The sequence below is a fragment of the Odocoileus virginianus genome, chromosome 1, assembly GCF_023699985.2.
Source record: "Odocoileus virginianus isolate 20LAN1187 ecotype Illinois chromosome 1, Ovbor_1.2, whole genome shotgun sequence".
Classification (NCBI taxonomy): Eukaryota; Metazoa; Chordata; class Mammalia; order Artiodactyla; family Cervidae; genus Odocoileus; species Odocoileus virginianus.
Window position 1 is genome coordinate 14,436,232 of NC_069674.1, and position 23,998 is coordinate 14,460,229.

Below are 23,998 nucleotides of genomic sequence, written 5' to 3' on the forward strand. Positions count from 1 at the left end.
CCTCTAATTTACCAGCTTCATGTGGTCTGCCTGTTACAGTCTTATTAACTCAACCATCCAGCATAATACCCTGTGCCATGTTCAGTTTTCCTAGCCATACTGTTCTTCTAGACGAATCATGAGGGAATTTTAGTTTAGTTTTAGTTGATTTATCATGGAGATAAAAAACAATAAAAAATTACAAACCTAAGATCTGAATGAAATCTGTTTGTCAGTGAATAAGTTTGTTTTAATAAAAGAATAAAGTTATATTATGGAAATAAGTAGTAGTGTCTCCAAAATATGGAAAAAGCATCCCAGAGTTCTGCACTCATCCACTTCTTGGCATTTTAGGTGCTTTGTCCTCCATGGGAGTGTAATAAATGCTGTGCAAGGGCTTACTTCCCATGAGAGAAGTGAGTGACCAACAGAAGGGTAAGGCCTTTACTAGTTAATTCTTTCTGGTAGTATAGTTAGAGCCTTCTGGAATTTGCCAGTCTGAAACCAAGTGTTTGATAAAGAAAAAGGATATGAAAGAATTGTGTACTCTTCCCACCATCCCCATTCTACGTCATTACTTTCTTGTCTGCTGTAAGTGGCGCTTTTCATGAAACTCCCTCTTTTGAATCAGAAACTCTAGTCATCCTCAGTGAAGTAACCCCAGGTAGTGTTCCATCCATCTCCTTGATTTGATTTTTCTTTCTGTCTTTCTCATACTTTAATCTCCATGGCTCTCAGTAATCTCCATGGCTCTCAGATTGGACTTCTGTTTGAAAATCTAGGAATATTCTTTATTTTTTCCATGGGAGATGGTACAGCTGCTTCTTTACTGTGTAATGTAGGCCCATCCCCCCATATTCTCACCCCTCTGTAGTCTGAGGTGGCAGGTTTTGCCTGTAAATTCAGGATAGGACTGGTCAAACAGCCTGATGTGATGGCAGATGTTGGACTCACAATCTGCATGACTTGGCTACTGTACCTCTCTAGGTATCTTTTTTTTTTCAGTTATTAAAAATAAGAGATTGAACTAAAGAATTCCTTAAAGTTAACAAAGATCAGATTCTTTCCTAAACAGGCCTCTCAACTCCTGGAGGAATGACCATCCCTATATGACTTTGCCAAGTAGCATGCCTTTTATTTCACTTACACGAGTGCCAAAAGTCTGAGAAATTGCTTTGTCCTTTCCCCTCTCTTTATCATTCTGTTTTGCTGTCTAGTCACCCTATTCTTACCTCTTGCAGTGCGGCTTCGATACTAAATTGGGACTAATAACGTGCTCAGTTAAGCTAGGTATAGTGACTTTTTTTTCTCTTGGAGCAGAAGTGCTGTGTCATCTTAGAAGAAAATAACAGATAATGCTTATATTTCACATGAATTCCAGTTACTGCTGTATAACCAACCACCTGAAATGTAGTGACTTAAACTATCAATCTGCAATGTGGGCTTCTCTCAGTGTGGAAGGTTTCTCTCTATTTCACATGTTATTGGCTGTGGTCGGTTCACTGGCTGATAAAGGATCTACTTCCAAAATGGCTCATTTGCATACCTGAGAAGGTGTGACCAGTTAACCAGTTAGCTGTCAGCCGGAAGCTTAGTCATGGCCAAGGCCCAGGGGCCTCAGTTCTTCTCAACATGGGTCTTTCTGTGAGGACTTTTCACAGGAACCTTGGACTTTATCACAGTATGGTGGCTGGGTTCTAAGCCGCAAGATCTAAAGGAGACAGGAAATGACAAGTACCAGGGAATGATAACAAGTATTTTCTTGCTGTTGTTGTTTAGTTGCTAAGTCAGGTCCAACTCCTTTGTGACCCCATGGACAGTCTCCTCTGTCCATGGGATTTCCCAGGCAAGGATACTGCAGTCGGTTGCCATCTCCTTCTCCAGGGGATCTTCACGACCCAGAGATCGAACCTAAGTCTCCTGAATTGGCAAGTAGATTCTTTACCACTGAGTCTCCAGGGAAGCCAATAAATTACCAACATGCAAACTAGTTTATTTTAATAAAAAAAATTTGTGATGCCTACTGTATGGGATTTAGAGCAATACAAAGATGAGTAAAACATAGATTGTGCTCTCAGGGGAGTTCACAGTTCTGTTGAGGCAGTGCAGGAGGTGATGTTGAGGATGAGCAGATGCGTGCTCCAAGAAAACAGGAGTGAAGGGAGGACAGGGATACCAGGAGTGCAAGTGTAGATGTGTAGATTGAGGATGAAAGTAACCAGTCCCAGAATTGCAAACCAAGCTGTTAATTTTGTAGTGTAAGTGCCAGTTTAATTTCCTATCCATGAATTACATCCGGCAAAGACCTTCCCTTAAGTTTAAATCATTGCAAAGAATGTAATTTTCAGTGTATTATATTGACATTTCCAAAAAAAGCGATTATATCACTTCTAAATGTACCACTTAAAATCTAACTCATACTTTATTTTGATACTTACCATCATTACTTGTTTAAAAAATATAAAACCTCTTCATTAATTTTTGGAAGTTTCAGAACTTCCATGGCCATCCAGTGGTTAAAACTCTGTGCTCCCATTGCAGGGGACACAGGTTCTATCCCTGGTTGGGGAACTAAGATCTGCACAGTGCAGCCAAAATATGTATATATATGTATATATATACATACAAAACATGTATGAATGAATATTATAGAAATTTCTGCAAGTTTTACATGGCTCTTTTTTTGCTTTTAAACTGTTGAATATCTGTATTTTTCTTTCTCCAATGAATTTTTTTCCCCTAATGTAACATATTTTTATGCTTTGAAACTTCTTATTGATCACTCAAATTACATCTCTGCAACAAAAAATAGGGATTTTAATTTAAGATTTTTTTTTTAAAGTTGCCAGTGACCTTAGGCTCTGTTAACTTTTTAAATTCCAAATTATCTATTAACAATTATTAATATATATCTGATGAAAATAACATACAGGTTTTGATATATAGAAGCAGGTAAAATTTTATTGGAAATGTGTAATTTAATGAACAACATGGGGCTTTTGTCTTCTCTTCATCCATATATTTGTGAAAAATAAGACTTTTGCTAGAATAAGCTGGGACTTAGCATCAGTCCTTTTTCTAGTTTTATTTTTAAAGAAGTGCTGAGAAATATTGTTCAAATAAATATTAATAAGAGTATGGGAAAGTCAGAAGTTTTGTTACAACTGTATGCAGAGTTCAGCAGACCTCCCTCAGGTTCAGTAACTCTTTAAGTTTTACAGAACTCACTGGAAGTTGTTAATACTCACATGATGGTTTATTAAAACAAAAGGATACAGGTTAAAGTGAGCCACAGGAAGAGGCACATAGGGCAGAATCCAGGAGAGTGTCGCATATGGAGCTTCCAGTTGTCCTCTTTCAGTGCAGTTATGGCCAGTCCTAAGTTCTCCTGGCAGCCACATGTGACAGCATGCAGGAAGTATTGCCAGTCAGGGAAACTCACTGAAGTCTTGGAGGCCAGAGTTATTCTCAGGCCTCAGTCACATAGATACAGTTGGCCACCTTAGTTTTTAGCCCATGCAGAGATCAAACTGATACCATATAACTTAAAACCCTCTCAGTAAATCACATTGATAGAATAAGACTGTCTGACATGATCTTAGACTCCCAGGTAGACAAAGGAACTCTTATCGGGCAGGACATTCCAGGGCTCAGAGATTACCTTCCAAGTAGTGCTGGTGCTTAGTCGCTAATTCACTCCTCTTCCAGGGGATCTTCCCAACCCAGGGACTGAACCAGAGTCTTCTAGGAGCCAAAGGCAAAAGCCAACCCTCCCTGTGGGCAAGATTAATTCTTTACCATAACTCTGTCACTGGTTATTTGAACTCTTTCTATGGTGGTGGTTTAGTTGCTAAGTCTTGTCCAATTCTTGCAGCCCCATGGACTATAGTGTGCCAGGCTTCTCTGTCCATGGGATTTCCCCAGGCAGGAACACTGGAGTGGATTGCCATTTCCTTCTTTAAAATATATAAATATATGCATAGAAATACTATAGTTTTATTAAACTAAAAGTAATAGCAAGTTATTTGGAGAAGAGTCATTAAAATTGAATTTTGTATCTTTATAAAACCAATTATACTTCACTAGAATACTCTAAAAGTTGAATTTAATTTTCAAAAGAAAGCATAAGAAAATATGTATCTATTCTACTAGTTGATCACATAAAACCATCTTAAACTATTTCACAGGTCCCCAAAATAACAAGACTTGTCAACTTTCACACAGATTATATTGCTTGACCTACTTATTTCTTCTATTGAATTTCTTCTTGCTTTATTAAAAAAACAGAATTTAATTAATGTCAGTTAAGACAAAGCCATGAAAGATGCTCAGCATCACTCATTATCAGAGAAATGCAAATCAAAACCACAATGAGGTACCATCTCACGCCAGTCAGAATGGCCGCTGTCAAAAAGCCTACAACCAATAAATGCTGGAGAGGGTGTGGAGAAAAACACTGTTGGTGGGAATGCAAACTACTACAGTCACTCTGGAGAACAGAATGGTGATTCCTTAAAAGAATGGAAATAGAACTACCGTACGACCTAGCAATCCCACTGCTGGTCATGCACACCGAGGAAACCAGAATTGAAAGAGACACATGTACCCCAATGTTCATCACAGCACTGTTTACAATAGCCAGGACATGGAAGCCATCTAGATGTCCATTGGCAGACAAATGGATAACGAACTTGGGATACATATACACCATGGAATATTACTCAGCTGTTAAAAAGATTTCATTTGAGTCAATTCTCATGAGGTGAATGAAACTGGAGCCTAGTATACAAAGTGAAGTAAGTCAGAAAGAGAAACAGCAATACAGTATATCAACACATATATATGGAATTTAGAAAGATGGTAATGACAACCCTATATGCAAGACAGCAAAAGAGACACAAATATAAAGAACAGACTTTTGGACTCTGTTGGAGAAGGCAAGGGTGGGATGATTTGAGAGAAGAGCGTTGAAATGTGTATTACCGTATGTAAAATAGATGACCAATGCAAGTTCGATTCATGGATCACGGCACTCAAAGCCGGTGCACTGGGACAACCCAAAGGGATGGGGCAAGGAGGGAGGTGAGAGGGGGTTCAGGATGGGGGTACACATGTACACCCGTGGCTGATTCATGTCAATGTATGGCAAAACCCACCACAATATTATAAAGTAATTAGCCTCCAATTAAAATAAATTTACTTTTTTAAAAGTTTGTGCAAGGAAAAGAGACAAAGCCACGGATCAGAAGCACATGGCCATAACTGAGGATTTTGTGAACTCTCACAAGGAAAAAATTTGCTCTTTGAACAGTAAGAAGGAACTCTATAAAACAAATGTAACTGAGAGCTGTTCAACAGATTGAAAGCTGAAAGATGCCTTTGGAACTGACAAAATGTTTCTTAAACATAAATGATCAAACAGTGAAACTACATAATATCTCCTGTGGCTGAAACATTCAAGAACTTTAAAGTGCTTAAGTTAAAAATAAAATCCTAGTAAACAATGAGGACTTACTGTGTAACATAGGGAATATCTTATGACCTATAATGGAAAAGAATCTGAAAAAGAATATATATAACTGAATCACTTTGCTGTAAACTAGAATCTGACACAACACTGTAAATCATCACACTTTCTATTGCATACCAAAAGTTATTTAATAACTTGTCATTAAAATTATTTTAATAGCTGGCAATTCAGTTGATTTTGCTGAAAGCAAAGAATTGGAAACCAATTGTCTTACAAAGGGATTTGCTACCCATTCATTAGAGTCTAGTTAGACAGCAGTATTTAAAAGTGTCCCTTTGGTACCCTGAGCAGTTTTACACCTTGGCACGGTGTGATATATGCAATATATTGTGATTGCAATATATCACACAATGCAGTGTCATATATGCAATACATTGTGATATGCAATATATTTAACTTGCATATGGGTAAAAGGTATACCTGTTATGAAGTGGGAGAAGAGCAGTTAAAACGGAGGAGATGGGAAAGGAGGTAAGCGAAATTAAACTGACTTCACTTTGGTGGTGCTCGGGCAAATCACCGTGTAGTTAAATAAGGGTTAGTACGGCACCAAACCAGAAATAACATAAAGTAGGATATCAGACTTGACTGTTTCTAAAATTCATCAATTCTGCCCTGTAACCAAGGATCTCTGACTGCCCCTTTCCACCTTAGGCTCTGTTGTTCAGTAGCTCAGTCAGGTCCCCATGGACCATAGCGCTCCAGGCCCCCCTGTCCTTCAGCGTCGCCCAGAGTTTGCTCAGACTTGTCCATTGAGTCTTGTCATACTGTCTAACCATCTCCTCTGCTGTCCTCCTCTCGTTTTGCCCTCAGTCTTTCCCAGCATCAGGGTCTTAGCATCCAGGCTACCCGTTGAACCTATTCCCTCTAAGGTCAAAATCCCTCTCTCCTCCCTGAGACTTAAGACTGCTTACATCTGTCTTTGCCCACTTTCAAAAGAACCACAAGTAAGAAAATTAGAAAAGAAAGAAATCAGAAAAATTGCAAATCTCTGCCTGCACGCAGGGAAGGTAAACCTTTTTTCTTGTTAAACAGAAGATTTTAGTTCCCTGTTCACCTTGTTCTCTCTGGAGGAGACTGATTCTCAGACTTAATGTAACTCAATGCCCCATTAGAGTTTCCTCAACAAAGAGAGTTCAAAGTTCAGATGCCAGAACAACTGCTTAATGGATTAACTTTGGTTAACCAAAGGTTAATTCTTGGTTGAATGGAAGAGGTAGATCTGATCTGTGTTTCAGAGTGATTACCCAATCAGTGGGAAAATGGACTGGATAAGGAAAGACTGAAAGTTTGGGAAGCAGTTAGGAGACCTTTGCAGTACTCACGGGATCATGAAGAGTTCAGCTTGCAGCACATTACGTATTGATTCCCCGTAGTCTATGATATATAAGACTCTGAATACTAGTGGCATTGTGCTTTTTACTTTTTTATTTAAGTGTAATGTACATACAGAAAAGTCCATGTCTTACGTGTACAACTTGTTGAATTTTCAGTGTTTTCACGTATTTACAAGATTATATGATTTGCCTTTTTTTTTTCCCTCCCCAGATAATTTTTATGGTGGGACGAGGATATCTGTCTCCAGATCTCAGTAAGGTACGGAGTAACTGTCCAAAAGCCATGAAGAGATTAATGGCAGAGTGCCTAAAAAAGAAAAGAGATGAAAGACCACTCTTTCCCCAAGTAAGGAAAAGCTTTATGTTACCTAAAAGGACAGACTGATAATTGTAATGCAGATTTTTAGGCACTTTTTTAGAGCACACAGTTTGTATTTCACAGATTTGGATTCCTTGTGATTATGTGAAGACTCATATAAGTAAACATATTATTATTAAAGGAGATTGAATGAAGGTTAAACCTAGTAACTTAGGATCCCAATACAAAATATTCAGAAAGCTTTTGCTTTTGTCTAGCAATTCTCAAACGTTTTGGTCTCAGAACCATTTTCTACACTTAAAAATTATTGAAGACCCCCAAAGACCTTTTGTTTTTGTAGGTAGTAATTCCCATTTTAGAAATTAAAACTAAGGTTTTAAATATTTATTTATAAATTTACTTAAACATAGTAAAACCATTACGTTAAATAATGTTTTATGAAAAAATGTATTTTTCCAAGCAAAAAAAAATTAGAGAAAAGTGACATTTGTTTTACACTTTCTCGAAAATTGCTGCAAAAAGAAGGCAGCTGGATTCTCTGCTTTGCATTTATTATGTTGTAATATCTTACATTATACAGCCTCTAAAAACTCCACTTATAAAGGAATGACAGTAAAAAAGGCAAATAATATCTTAGTGTTAGTGCATTAATAGTTTTCTACAGACCACACTTTGTGTACTGCTACTTTTATTCTTCTTGACAATAAAATAAATAGGTGGCAAGCATCCCTCTAATATTAGGTTATCTGAAGAGGCATTTTTACCTGGGGCAAAAAGAGAAGGCAGCTCTTGGTGTTGTCTTCCGTTCTCTAACTCTTGGAAACTTTCCACAGATTCTTTTCAAGTTGGAGGGCTAACAGCCTTAAGTTAATACTTTTTCATAAGCCTCATGAACTGGAACTAAGTACCTGAACAAGCTTAGGAAGTTTAGCTGTAGTAGGTACAGTCATAAAAATTCAGTGTTTTATAATACCTCAGAAATTCATCATACGCTGTATAAATGTTTCATCGAGTCAGTCCGAATTTCACATGGGACGTGCTGATTTCCATAACTCAGCTACCAGAATTACTGACTTGGTCTTTTGTGAATCTTAACACCTTTGAGTACCCAGTCCTAGCTAAGTTTCTTGGAAGTCAGTGTTACAGGATTGTGTGAGTCTTTTATTTCCAACTAAATAATTAAAGATAAAATTTATGCTTTTAACCAGTCTCTCTTGACCCAGAGCAGGGAGGGAAGGCTGAAGGGCTGGGTGGGTAGATTTGTTTTACAAATTGGACTTCTACATTGCTATTGCTTTGAGGAAGAGTTTGGCTTTTTAAACCTAGGAAACCACTCGCTTACGACTGTTGAAGTGAATGACCAGTATTGTTGGCCAGCGTCAACAGGACTCTGCACCATGTTCTCGTTTCACATCCCAGGTGCGAGGCTCCCTGCTTCATGCGGTTGATGTGCATTAATAATACAGATTATATCCTTAGGCTCACTTTTCAGATGGTATTAAAAGGGACAAAATGGTCATATTTCTAAACATAATAATATTTTACTCTTTTCATGGTATTAGAAAATGAAGTCCATATATGAATATTCCAGATTATTAAACATTGCCACTTTAAGTACTTTTTTCACATTTTCATTGTAAGATCTCTCTTCCCACCATACCACACAAATTTCAGATGGCTAAAGGTTTACATGTAAAAAACAAAACTATAACAAATATTTTTATAACCTTAAGGTAGGAAAGGCTTCCTAAGCAGGAGACAAAATTCAGAAGTTATCAGGGAAGAGATTAGCAGATATGACATTAAACATTTTACATCTCTGTATAGTAAAAACAATATTGAAAGATAAATGCTGAGGAAAAAAATTGTAGCATGTATAATAAAGAGTGATTGTGTTATACAGATCCATAAGTAAAGGTAATCAGAAAGTGAACAAAAAATATGCACTAGTGATTCACAAAAGAAATGCAAATGGTGAATGAACTTGGCACTAGATGTTAAGAATTCAGTGATAATCAGTAAAATACAGAGTCACAACTGTGAAATGCATTTTTATTTTTGTCTCTCAGATTAACAATATATTCAGCATTGGGAACAATGTTGGGAAGTAAGGAAGAGCTTTTCTTTTAAATTTTTTTGGTAGGGATGTAAAGTGGTTTGACCTTTTGAAAGGATTTGGTAGACTCCATAAACTTAAAATACATACACCTTTTGCTCTGGTAATTCCACTCCCAGAAATCTACTCTATGCTACAGAATCTGCTTCCAAGTATCCAGATAGATACTAGATTGTTAACTGTAATAGGAAAAATTAAAGACATAAAGATCAAGGTGTCTCTGTAGGTGGCTTGGATATCAGTGAGGGGAAAAGAAATAATGCCGGAAAATGTGTAGTGTGATACCATTTTAAATGGTGGCGAGGGTGGGGCTGGGCTCTGTTTTCATATGTGCATGTTTATGCATAGGAAAGGTCCAGAAGAAAGTATAGACTCTTTAACAGTGGTTACCCCTGGAAGGTACGATTTATACTTTTCTGTATTATTTGAATTTGTATTTGTGTGTTATAGTTTTAAAATTTTTGTAACAATGCTTACTTCTTTGCCTTCTTATACTAATCATTATACAGATTTCATTTAACTTTAAAAAAAACTTTTGGTAGCTCAGAAAAATAATAATAATGTAGTATATAATGTGTATAATACTACTGTATAGTATATAATTATAGTAGTAATAATAGTGGCTGCTGAAGTTTTATTGAGTACTTTCTATATGCCAGGCATTGTGCCAAGCTCTTTATATGTATGTTTCATGTGTTATCATGCTGTATGCCTTCAGGTGTCATAACCTGTTTCTTTGTACCTTAAAAATGTGCTGAATTTCTGCATTTTGTTTATTGGTGTCTATTTGTAGAGTTTTCTTGTCTTTTTTTTATTCATGGGTCATCATCTGTCACTTCTCACTCCTGTGGCACTAGGGTCATTGGGGCCCTATCTTTAATTATATGTGTGAAAGATATTTCCCATTACTAAATCTCTTTAAAGAATGAGTTGCTCTAATGGTTCTGTTTATGAAGTCATATAGTGCTTTAATTATTTATGCTCCATCTTCTTCCCAAAAGGGACTTGTGGTCTGTGAGAAATAGGTATATAATTGATTTTAAATTTTTTGTTGTTTACTATTCCAAGGCTGGCAAATGATCTAAAATTATAAGATGTAAATAAAACTAACTACAGGTTTCTTTTCTCATTCAGTTTATAGAGATTAAAAGATGTAATAGTTAGGTAATTTTCTCTTCTTTTAAAGGAAAAGTATGTTTCTTTAGTATGTTCCAGGCATTTGGGATTACAGTAAAAACAGTGTAAGATTTCATACACTTTCTTATAAAGTATAATGGGGCTCTTAAAGATTAACACCATCTACATTTTCATTCTTTCTTTCCTTTTTTTTTCTTTTTTTAGATTCTCGCCTCTATTGAGCTTCTGGCCCGCTCATTGCCAAAAATTCACCGCAGTGCATCAGAACCCTCCTTAAATCGGGCTGGCTTCCAAACAGAGGATTTTAGTCTATATGCTTGTGCTTCTCCAAAAACACCCATTCAGGCAGGGGGATATGGTACGTTTCCTGTTCACTGAAACAAACTGAGTGAGTGACAGCGTGTAGGAGGGTAGGGACAAAAGAAAGTGAACATATGTTTGCTTATATATTTGTTAAATGGAATAGGATTTTCTTTTTCTTTAAAGGTGAACAAAAGAACATGGATGTTTTTAAAATCTGGATATAGTTTTTTCCCCAGTGTAAAATCCATGGTTAGCATTAGATTTTCAACATCGAATGTTTTTTTTTTTTAATTCACAGACATTGCTGGAAATTTACAGTACCTTTTCCAGAGGCTTTACTTCCCATTCCAAGTTTGTTTTGTTTACTTGGTTAGTCTAATCATTAAACTTTAGTTAAACTTTCCTCACCTACCTTTTGCTATTGGCTGGCCCGCATCTATTGGGGCTCCAAGAACAGCACTCTCTTTGTGTGTGTGTTGCCAGGTGGGAAACTGATGGTGAGTTAGGCTGTGTTAGGGAAGGTGAACTGACCAGGTCTAATTAGGAATCACTAGAATGGAATAAGCTTATCTTTATTAATATTTTTTCTTATAACTATATCTTTTTGTAATAATTTAGAAAATATAATTTTTCTTCATTCCTTCACAGCAGTATAAATAATCAGTGTAGGTAACCAAAGATATTACTGAGAAGTGGCATGTTTGACATGAGTAACATAGTTTAACTTTGGTTTTTAGTTAATATTTCCTTATATATTAAGGATGTCTTACACATTATAGGGGCTTCCCTGGTGGCTCAGAGGTTAAAGCGTCTGACTGCAATGCAAGAGAACTGGGTTCCATCCCTGGGTCAGGAAGATCCCCTGGAGAAGGAACTGGCAACCCACTCCAGTATTCTTGCCTGGAGAATCCCATGGACGGAGAAGCCTGGTGGGCTACAGTCCACGGGGTCGCAACGAGTGGGACACGACTTCACTTTCACTTTCACATATTATAGAAGTCAAATTTGCTGACAAAAGTATTGCCTCCTCTTACTTCCAAAAAGCACAGCAGAATTCTCTGAGAACTTGTAGGTTGGTTTGTTTTCTTTTGGAGAACTGTGGTTGCTAAACAACTAAGTAATTGATTTTTTAAAAATTATTATTGCTTTAGATTATACTCACCTCTCATGATACCTGTTAGCAATCACCTTATCCATGTGTCTTGTAAAATATCTTTCCTCCTTATGTTCTTTGCCCAACAGGAGTCCACTTGTTATGAATGAATGCTATTTTCTTTTTTGATTCTCCAATGTAATTAGTATGTTTAGTGCTTTCTAGGACTCCCACTTTCTTGTATAAAAAAAATAACTAATGTGGCAGTCAGTATATTCTTACTGTGAATCAAGAGTCTTTACTGGGAATCAAAGTGAAAGAAGCAGCATTGCTGTTTCAACTTCAGAGTCAGCCTAGGGACCAAAGCCATCCTCTTAAATACACCTTCATTTACTCAGTTTAGATTTGTGATGATTTTCATTATAGCTGACAGTTCAAGGTTATTCAGCGGCACACAGACAGTATCTCCATAAATGCCGTTCTTGAAAATAAAGGAGAAAATTGGGAAGACTTTACACTAATAAATAGTTTAGTCTTTAAGTACCACAGATAACACACACCATCAATAAAATTTTGAAATATTTTATTTCTTTAAGTAAGTTAGATTTCATCCAGGGAAATCACTCATTGATAAGTTTGACATAATTTTTGCCCTTCATTTGGGTAGCTTAAGATAAACAGTACCATTCATGCTTTTAAAAATCTATTTATAACTTTTAGTTTAGGAAGAGTAGTGAAAGAGAACATTTCTTGTGTTTTAAAAAATGAGAATAAGAAAATCATAAAAGAATGTAACTTATTCAAAAACATCAAAATTCACAATTTCTAAATTTTCCAGTGACACTAAAGATGCGATTATTAGTAACTATTAGTCTGGGTTTTATTTATTCATGAAGCTGGGTTTTATTTATTCATGAATTGAACAGCAAGCATGTAGCTAGCAAAGTTTTTACAAAATTGACTTTGGTCTGTGGAATGTTCAAAGGTTTGGGCAAGAGTCAAAGGATCTTTTTATTGATAGAGCTCTTTTATAATTTCCCAGCATGGTTTATTCACTTTTATCTTCCTGTCTTTGTTCACCCTCTTCCCCACCCCACCCCCCCCCCCCCCCCCCGCCCCGCCCCAGCACTACCCCCACACCAACACCACCCAGCCAGCACTCCACCTCTGCTTCTGACTCTTTTCCTTCCTTCCTTTACCAGTCTCCTTTGCCAGAGGGCATTGCTAAACTCTTAGAACTGCTCGGAAAACTCATTATACCATCCCTTGACATTTGAACGTGCCTTCACAGGGTTGCATAGTAATTCTCTTCTTTCCAAATTGGGCCCACTGGAAATGTTATTGGGAGAACATTAAAAATGTAGCAGGTGAAATATTTAAATAACATGGATCCAGAGAAGTATGAAGCATTAGAATGATACATGGTAGTTTTCCTTTCTGTTGTTGCTGTTTGTTTGATACTGAGTTTTAGATGTGTTTGTTCTTCAAACACATGGTTCTTCTAACCATATGTAGAGTTAATTTTTTTGACTAAGGAATTGAAACAGAAGGACAGACGTTCACTCTCTTGCGACTGACAGCTTCTTTCCTAAAACCTGTACCTTCGGATATTTTCATTAAAGTTGATTGATTTCCTTCTTCAGAAGGCAGCCATTTTATAAAATGTTTTACATTTTAAAAGTTCACTAGTCAATGATAAGGAATGAGGTTTGTCTTCTTGATTTTAAGTAATTTAGGGATCACAGCATTTAAATAAAATACTTCAGGTTTGTTTATTTTCAAATATTACTGTATTGTTGTACCAGCCGTTTAAATCCTAAGCAAGTAGTTAAACTCATTCTCTCTAAAGTAATAACTATTTAACACAGTAGCTTATCTGGCCTTTTGGCCAAGTGGATCAGTCTAAATGTAAGGAAATCATCTATCCTTTTTTAAAGTCTTATGAAAACATTTCATGACAGACGCACTTGGCCAATCACAGTCTCACTTGACGAGCAGCGCGCATTTCTGCAGCGCCTTTTCTGCGATGGCCTCTCTAAGTTCAGTGCGTCGGGGCCGGGATGCTCCTCATTTCTTATAAACTGCCTGAAAGGCCACCACAGAGACCGAATGGGACTTAACTCTTGTTTCAAATAACTCCCTTCTACATCTAAAACTGGGATATATTTGTATACAAAATAACATTAGATTTTTCGTAGACTATTTTATATTTAAGAAATTTTTATCAAATTATATGTGTAACAATCACTGAAATACATTTAACTCTGGAATTAAGGGTGATCATTTAGTAATATCTTAAAACTAGTTAATAAAGTCCTTAGCTTTCAAATAAACAAATACTTGATATTTGAGGTGTCTGAAATCTTGGGGTCTTCCCAAGTGTTCTCTGCCCTTTTCCTAAATAAAATCAAATGGAAAATAGAGCTTAGGTTATTCTCAACCAGAAAGGAGGTTTTTAAAAAGTTTCATTTTGACCTCTGATTGATTTTTGGTTAATAATTAAATTAATATACTGAGAGTTTTTACATAGAGTATCTAGATGTTTCATTTTAAATAACTCCACAGAAGCAGATTTGGCTCTTACATCAAATAAAATAGAGTAGAAGTTGGGATTTAGAGATTTCCTGATATGCAAGAAAGAATAAGCAAGAAAAAAGGTTTGTTTTCCCAAAATCATATCTATTGTCTGTTACCTCTATCTTTTCTTAAATTGTCTGTGATTTCAAAGACATGTAGAAAGAGTTTTATTGATACCTAAACTATGAGTTCTTTTTGTTTTTTTAATGTTTTGGTTTTTTGGCCAAGAGGCATATGGGATCTTAGCTCCCCAACCGGGGGCCACACTCACACCTGCTGCATTGAAAGGTGAAATCTTAACCCCTGGACCACCAGAGAAATTCCTAACCTATGAGTTCTTTTTGTCATCCCCTCCCCACACCCTCCACCCCCAACCTAAAGTCTAATGATGAAATAAAAAACTGATCCATTAGAAGCAGTAGATTCTGGTAGCATGATCTTTAGTTTGCTTTATTGTTATTTGATTTGAAGTTTGTTAGTAAGATTTTGTGCTTTGCGGGGGTTGTGTCATTTTATTTTTAAGGCTAATATTTAAGTTTGTCAAGTAGAGTGCTATTCAAATTGTAATAATGAGTAGGAAACATCTGAAGTTGTTTTTTTAAGTTATTTTTAACATGGTATATACAATTGAGCTTAGAGTTTATCACTTTCTGAAATTCTCTTACTTAATAGATGAATTCTAGCCATTTTTTATAAAGATTTCTGTTAAGCAAATCCTGTTTTCACATTGGCTTCCTTTGAGGAGTTTTAGATTCTGCTGGATATGGTGACTGCTCATAAGACTGTTGAAAATTACTTTTAAGAAATGTATCAAAAAAAAAATGTATCAGAATAGTTCTGGGGAAAAAATAGCTACCTTAAAAGCATAAGCAAAGGTAATAAGAATGTTTATATATTTCTAGAGTCCCTGTTTACATAATAGCCTCTTATGGTTTTACTTTAAATGTTTTGTTTTCCAAGGTTTTAGTAATTTGGCTTTTTTTCCAGTCAGTGCCAAACTCCCCAGTTCTTTTAACTTTAAAAAATCTTTTACCCTTCCTTGATCTTTTGACTTACAATAAATACCTTGGTTAATTGTTTGTTAAAAGGAATCCTTAAATGGAAAGAGACAATAATGCTGTCTGCAGTTCCCATTAGTAGTAGTATTCAGAATGGAAAAACAGATTATTCATTATTGAAAATTCATTATTGAAAATATGTTCATTGTTAAGACCTTGGACTTTGGAATCAGTGCCTGGCTATGCATTCCAGGTCTGCCATTTTCTGGCTGTGAAATTTTGGACAAGTTACTTAACCACTTTAAACCCCAGCTTTAAGAAGTAAATTAACCCCAGTAAATTAAGAAGTAATAGCACCCACTTCATAGAGTAGTTTTGAGGCTCACATGCAGTGCAAATGTGTTTAAAGTATTCAGGGAGTCACCTGGTATACTATAATAGACACTAGAATAGTCGCTAATATTAGCAGCATACAATCTGAGGATTCTATCAGCCAGTCATTAGCAATCTGTTGTTTGTTGGGACATGCCAGTGTTCTCTAGTAACCAGTTGAAATCAGTAGCAAAAAAACTATCTAAAAACGGATAGATTATTCTTCATTTAAATAGTGTATTCATATAAGTGATTGCTTGGATCCTTATCAGAAGTTGCTGTTACTGAAAAATGATGTTAAGGCTGACTAAATTGTGATAGTTGTCAGTTACTAGCCAACTTCCAGAATGAACTATGGTGTAATTAATAAGAGGAACCTATCTCTAGTTTCGAGTAGAAGGTATGGACAAAATAGTTGGTGAAAAATAATATCTTGAAGCCCCCAAATTCAGTAAGCTTAAAAGAGTATAATACCTCAAAGGGTCTTTGCGGTTTAAAATTTGTATGCTGAGAATGATGTTCATTGACATGTGCCTATATGTAATTTTTTGATAGTTTAAAAGGTGAAATGAACCACAAATGGGAGAGGTCTGAATTTTCTTTCCTTCAGTCAAATGTGTAATGTGGACATATTATTTGACCTATGAATTTTATCTTTTACAAAAGGAGATTAATTCCTTCTTCCTTCCTAATAGTTGCATTATAATAATGAAAATGAGTTGATAATTTGGGGGGAAAGTATTCTACAAATCAACCTTATTATTTTACCATTGGTTTCTGAGAAGTTTTGTTCATTTGAACTGCTTATAGCTTGATTAGAATCATAGCATGTAAAACCCAACTGGGGGATTATCTGCAGATTTAATGTAGTATTATGTAAGTTGGCTTCTGTCATGGTTTTGACCATTTTTGCCTGTCGTTGCTAGATCTGTAATACATAGCTAGTCACCTTTCAGAGAGGTTTCAGCGAGGCTTTTCTGTGTCTCTAGGCTATTTGAGATAACTTTTTTAAAATTAGCTCTTGTTCTCCCTCTACAGGAGAATTTGCAGCCTTCAAGTAGCCACACCATCATGACAGCATCTACTCTTAATTTCTTAAGTCTTGTGTTCGTACAATTTGTTAACATCAAAACACAGTTCTGTTCCTCAACTCTTTTTAAAGATAAAAGTTTTCAGTGCATAAGCTGGTGTGGAACAGAGGAAATTTCCCATCCAACAAGAGAGGGAAGAATGTTTTAGGAACCAGAACTCTCTGCTGCCAGTGTTTCTTCTTCAACACAAATGCCACGTGTATACAAGTCTGCCCACTCCCAGGAAGAAAGAGAGACCCTGAGTTCTGACCTTTTGATGGTCAGGCATGATGGAAAGAAACCGCTGCTACAGCTTGGGAGATTTGCTCTGGGAAGTCTGCCAGTCAACTTTGCCCTTCTAACCACCAGATCAGTATGTGGCTGATCGTCTGATGGGGCAGTCGCGATCACCAAGCCTCGTTCTCTTTCCTGTTCTGGGATTGTGTTGTGGAACCCTTTCCCCTGGCCGCCACCGGTTCATTTCTGAGGGATGGAACAAAAATGCAGCATGCCCTTCCTGTGTGGTGCATGTTCAGTCCTTGACAAATTTTTACCAAAATGAAGCTACTTTATTTAAAAGGAGGGTGAGAGGTGAGGAGGTCGGTTTGGGTGTGGAGGAAAGGGAATGCTGCATCTTTTTCCTGGGCTGCTGGGGCTCTGGCCTTGGCTTCCTTGCTCACGCGGCTCCCTGCCTGGCGGGCCGGCCAGAAGCAGCGCGCATTGCCTTCTTTTCCCATTGGGTCCAGCAATGAAGACAAGTGTTTGGGAATTTTTTTTTTTTCTCCACCTTATAGCAAGTTCTCAGGAAAATACAATTGATATCTTCCTCCTAAGCTCTTCCAGTCAGTCACCAAGTACTTAAGTGGCTACTTTGTCCAGGGCACAAAATGCCTGTATCTAATTAAAAGCCTACAAAACTGCTTGATAACAGTTTTGAATGTGAGACATTTATGTAACTTAAATGTAAGGTACAAGTTTTAATTTCTGAGTTTCTTCTATTATATTTTTATTAAAAAAGAAAATAATTTTCAGATTGAATTGGAATAAAATAATATTACTTCCCACTAGAATTATACATCCTGGAAAATTGTATTTTTGTTACATAAGCAGCTTTTAAAGAAAGATCATTACCCTTTTCTCTACCTAAATATATGGGGAGTCTTAGCCTAATGACAAATACTTATAATTTTTAAATTAATGGTACTTGCTGGATCCACACTAACATCTTTACTAAATATCTCATTGTTTCTTCCAACTTACTCCTACACTACGTCCTACATCTTCTTCTTAGTCTTTTATCTAGAATATGCAACCTGAAATAAAAATGGTGGTATCTTCATTCATTCTCCTCCTTCCTTTTTTCCCAAGCCTGATCTTCAAAAGGTTGGTTAATTTGGCAGCTGAGTTCCCCAGGCAGAGAATAGAGCAGTTTTAGGTGTATTGGGACTGAGGGAGGATGTGTAAAGATTAACATCAGTAAAGAAGTGCTGTGGAATATTTAAAAACCTTCTTCTTTATCTTTATAAATGGAGAATATAACCTAATCATAACCTCCCTCAGCCTTTACTAAAGTGTGGCATAAATCACAGTAGTAGCAAAGAAAGAGACTTTGGATGTGTTCCTGGTCAATACCTCCCTTACCATGAATATAGACTCTCTCATCAAGATTTAGGAATGTAAATCAAATCAAATGTACCCAGCCCAGCCAAGCTATGTAGTAAAGGACCTGAACAATATTAGGCAGAACCTATAAAATAAATCAGGGAATTAGAAATTATTTGAAGTTTTCAAACTAAATTGCCCTGCTGTCTTTCAGCCTAGTAAAGCTTACTGCCATTACATTATTTTTGCTACAATACCTACATTCAGAGGAGGGCCTACTGAAAATTCCATGGATTTGTAAAAGATTGTCCCAGTAAAGTGGAAAATAATCCTCAAGTTATTAATGAATTTGAAAAACAATGAGTTCTTAAGTCTTTGGTGAGTAGAGCAAGATCCTACAAACTTCAGAAATTGTAAAAATGGATTCATGCTGATTTAAAGAGCATCTGTGTGCATAATACTGCCTCTCTTTTAAAAGCAGTGTCTATTTTTCTTTTTAAATTTGTCCCCATAGATGCTTTTGAACATGAACATGCTCGTGTTACCTTCTCCAGGAGCTCTCAGGCAGGGCCCCCTCCCTCAGCCTGGCAGAAACTGCCCAGGAGGAGCTGGTTATGGAGGAAGCTTAGCGCTGGCATTTTCACAATTCAAGGTGATAACGCTTTCTTCTTCCCTTTCTGTTTTAGAATAGATTGCTGTCTGATTTGAAAAAGGGAAATAGATTTGATCTCAAACGAATCTGTGCCCAGAAGCCAGGCTCAGGGTGTTGAGAGATTTGTATAGTGCCCTCAAAAAATAACAAAATTTTAGCTTTCCTTTTTTCTTCTTTTCTCCATCAGATTCTTTTTTCTCTAGTTTACAAATGAGATGGAAAAGGAATTTCCCCTGAGTTTTGTATGCCTTTTTTTTTTTTTTTTTTTTTGATGCTTAGACTACAGATAGGCATGTTGAGCTCCTAAGAAAATACAAGGAGAAAAAAAAAAATACAAGGAGGAACACTTCGTTGTGCAGAGCACTTTATGAGTAGTTTGTGTGGATAGGATGTGACTGCTTCCCTGACAAGCTTGTGAGGCTGTACTTATGTCTTTCCTGTAAGGCGGCTGCAGTGCCTTCTGTAGTGTATATAAGGAAAGGTTATGCCTTCTGAAAAATCTCAGAGCAACCATAAGAAGATTATTTTAAAATATGTAGTATTACTGATGGACTTTTTCATCATTAAATTAGTCTAGGATCTAAACTTTTAACACTGAAATAATATTGACCAAAAAGCAATTTATAAAAGGGATTTGTGAATAGAAAATACAATGTGATCATTTGTACTTATGTGCACCTTAAAAGAGGATTCTGTCTAGCTGTCAAATTCTGGTTCGTTAACATCCAGTCCTTGATTGTGTTTGAGATCTGGCAGGACATGCTGGGGCACGCTAGCAGATAAAATCCCATATGCTTTAGGATAGATGTTAAATTTATGTCAGTGTTGGCAAAGAGCATTGTGTAGTAATAAAGAATTCAAGACTTCAGCACTGTCAACCTGAAACTTTGTAAATATTTCCTAGATTGTCATTTGATGCAGTCATGGCTGTTTATCACACAATGTTATCTTTTCCTCATCAGACAATGTTAGAACTGCTGCAGCCCCTCCTCAGATCTCACCTGCCCCTCCTGTACATTCACCTTTCCAGCCCTGTGCACACCTCATTTAGCTTTAGTTTGAAACACATTGCAGGGTTCAGGTGACCTCTTCAAAAACTACCTCCTCAGAATGAGGTAATGAATAGTTATTTATTTTAAGATATGAAAAGTCAGGAGCTCTAGAACATGAAGATGATCTAAGATTTTAACTTTTATGTATACTTGTATTTGAGCACTCTCCTTTTGTCCTAAAGGGCATTATACATTTAAGCAGTAATACTGAAAAATGTAGCTCGGAGTGTCTGAATGTTGTTGAAAGTGGTGCCAGAATCTGTTTTAGGGGTACGTATCAGAATCTTAACCTTAAATCGATTGCATGAAATTAAATAGTTAATGGTAACACTTGACTAACAGATATAATCTTAATTTTTGGTAGGCTTTTAGCAAGACAGTACATTTTCATAATGAGTTAGCCACAGCTTCATCACATGCACAGATTTTCCTTTTGAGATACTGCCCAGTTAAGAGGGTAGAATGATGACCCATTTCTCAAGATTCTCTTCTTTGTCCAAACCGGCATTGGGAGTACTAGAATATCAGCACTTTGAAACTAGTGATTCCAACCATTAGGCTATTAAAAAGCAAAACAAACCAAACAAACAAACCATAGCCAGACACAGAAAGTTTACTGTGAGTATAAACAGCAAATAGGTTACAGGTCATACATTGAAATGGTGTAGGTAAGGCGCTAGAAAAATACCTTGACAATTTGCCAAATGATCTTACTGTGCCTTCATGATGCAATAAAAAAAAGCTAAAATTTTAGCAGAAATCAGTGATTTGTGAAGAGAGCAGCCACCCTGGTCTAACTCAGCTGTGTTGTTAATATTTTTTAGTGTGCAATTTAGACTGCAAAGATAAATGCACTAAAGTGTTTATAGCCAAAATCACATTTAAAAAATGAGAGAAAACACAAGTAAATTTTCAGTGAACAAAATTATTTTTTTAAAGCACATAATCCCTAGTGTAGTCAGATATATTTATCACATAGAGCAAATAGGTTGAAATCACAATTCAGTGACATTTCTAGAGAAACTTTTTCTACTCCCATAGGTTCTTCAAAGCATGGAACTTTTATATAACAGAAATGTGTGACGGACATTTTAAATCGCTGTAGTTTGGGGCTGAAGTACTGTGTGCTGGGCAGCAATCGTATGTATTAACTAGTGAGAAGGGAGAAATTAAGGTACAGGACAGAATTTGATTTTCTGGTTCCCAAAGTACTGCTGCCGACCTAGACACTGAGTTTCCAGAGACTGAAATGTAAACTTGCCGCTCAGGACTTGCAGATTCAGTGGGACTGTCCTGCTTGTGCTGTTCAGAAATGCTCTGAGGGCCAGGCGGGGGCTTCCAGGGGCTCCTCTCTGAGAGGACCGCAGACTAGCTAACGACCTGGTGGGCAGATGTGAACTGGACTGTGTGCTTCTTGTATCTTGATTCCTCGCCACCCTCGAGAAAGGCTTTGGCGAGTTCTCTAGACGTTTCCACCAAGGTGTGTCACTAACACCCATAGGTTGTTGAGCACCCGAAGAGTGCAATAGCATCTCTGCATGACTGTATATTGGCCCGAGGAGAATAAAGTGGCCAATGTACTCATGTTCCATGTTGCTAGCTCTGGTAAATTGAAAATACTGGTAAGATTTTTGTTTTATCAGTACATTAGAGAGTAAGCTTTGTTTTGTTGTTCTTAATTTTCACTTCCATTTGGAAAGACATTTAAATTGAGTTTCAGTCCTAAATTTTGCCAGTCATGGTAATTAGCAGTTTCTATCAGGTATTTTTAAGGTAGAAGAGGATAGAAACATAAGTTCTAAAATCTTAAGGTAACCGTGGTTTATTTTAAAATGCTTAGGGGTGGTTAGTCTCTACCTCAAAAAAAGTGATTGAGTGAATCTTTTATTTCAGCATTCACAAGTTTGGCTGTTGTTTTTGTAATACTTTTTTTTTTTTTTAACCTTTTGAACCCCTTTACCTAAGTGTCAATGTAGTTTTATTAATAAGTCAGTTTCATTAAAATGTTTATTTAGCAGTTTTGACTAATTGCAATGATATAATATAGCCAGTTGTGCATGAGGACACAGCCAGTGAGTATATCTGGGGTTTTTTTGTGATGCTTTTTTAAGACTTCTGTAGATTTATGAAGTATTCATTGAAAACAACTAAAATACGTTTATTCATGTCGGTATGAAAAAAAAAAAAAAGCTATGTGCAGACCATCTGCTTCTTCTGGCAGGCTGAGCACATTGTCCATCACCCACAGGTGGCTGGTTCTCATCGCAGAATCTACGTAGGGAATCGGGCGTGAAATTCACTTAAGAGAGCAGAGGAAGTATTCTGTTTACAGGAATGGAGATGGGAGTTATGAGCAAGTTGCTTAGTCAGTTGGCTGTTTTGAAAATTACTGTGTTACATTTGTGTGTTAAGCCTTTTTAACCTACTTGTGTTTTGACAGTATATGTCACATAGGAAGAAACCTCAGACTAGCATAAGCAACAGCTCACAGACTAGGCACAAATGTAGACAAAATGGACCAAAATGGGAGGGGGGAAGGTATGGGAATAAGTCTAGGGTAGGGAAAAATTGATGTGAGGGTGGGAAATAAACTGTAATTACCTGAAATAAAATGTAAGAGTGCAATAAGTGTGCTTTTTATTCTAAGCTGTGAACGGGTTTTTTAAAAAAATCATTCCTTCCTAATGCATTTGCCTATGTTCCCATAGCTGATTAAAACCAGCTATATAAACATATGCCTTTTTATTCATGTTAATTACCAACATAAATGGCTAACCTTTACGTCTTATTTATCTTCATGTTATGTTAGTTTACCTACAGGGGTGTGTGTGTGTGTGTGTGTGTGTGTGCTATAAATTTTCCCTTCTTCATTTGAAAATGCATTTGTTGGGTCCTCTGTGTTTCCTTAGGCCATGCCACAGGTCATAGTCTCAGCTTGGCCTTCCTATCACCTGATTTGAAGGACTATCACAGTGACGTAGCTCGTTCATTGGTTGTACACACTCTAACCCTTTTCCTTGCTCAGCAATTACTGTTTCTTCTAAAACAGGAGTGTACAACCATGAGATTGAAATTAACTGTTTAACATATGTCCCTTTGAATTCTATTTATTAGTTATGATTGGTCTTTGGTTTGGACCAAGAAAAAGGAAATCCCACCTCCCCACCTTTTCACTTATTCTTATTTTGAGGACAATTCTTCTATAAGAGAGAGGAAAGGGAACTCCTTCATGTTTAACTGCAGCAAGTTAATGGCCCTGGTTTACACCAAACCTTATGGTGATTCATGTTCACATTCCTCTCCTCTCTTGCTGCCAAAGGTTTGGGTTTTGTTCAGTTCTGCTCAAGCATTGAAAAGGTTTTCATGGAGTCTGGAGTGTGCCCAGTGAAAAGATGGTTTTTAATTGTCCACAGACCTCTCTGTACCTGCTTTGCAAAAATTACAAAGGAGTAACTATTTTTAAAGCTTATTTTTCAATTCATAAAAAAGACATTTATTTTCAGTCAAATGGATGTCTCCTTGTCCCTTAATCCTCTATGTTTGCTTGAATTTTTTTTTTTTTTTTTTTTCAATTTTTCCCCATCCCCACTTCTTGATACTTCTTGAGTTCTCTTTCCTGCTCAGGTCCTTTCATTTGTACTTTGGAGTTTTTTCTCATGTAAATTTGTACAATGGAAAATATTGTTCAGTTTGGATAGAATGCATGGAGAATTAAATAAAAAAGATAGCTGAAATTCAGATTGAAATTTATTTGTGTAAAGTTATTTAAAAACTCTGTACTATATAAAAGGCAAAAAAAGTTCTATGTACTTGATGTGAATATGCGAATACTGCTATAATAAAGATTGACTGCATGGAGAA

The 23,998-nt window shown here is 36.6% G+C and overlaps 1 protein-coding gene across 8 annotated transcripts in view; it reads left to right on the forward strand.

Moving 5' to 3' along the window:
* Positions 1–23,998, forward strand: part of BRAF (B-Raf proto-oncogene, serine/threonine kinase) — a 159,729-nt gene extending 135,731 nt beyond the window's left edge. For 6 of the 8 annotated variants that reach the window (XM_070464845.1, XM_020899404.2, XM_070464823.1 and 3 more), the window contains 3 exons: positions 7,058–7,192; positions 10,623–10,776; positions 16,800–16,911. In XM_070464845.1, coding sequence (XP_070320946.1) covers positions 7,058–7,192; positions 10,623–10,776; positions 16,800–16,822 — 312 coding nt within the window. In that variant the 3' untranslated portion in view covers positions 16,823–16,911. Of the gene's footprint in view, positions 1–333; positions 415–7,057; positions 7,193–10,622; positions 10,777–16,799 lie in introns of those variants that run through there. The other 2 variants (XM_070464836.1, XM_070464852.1) reach the window with 2 other exon arrangements.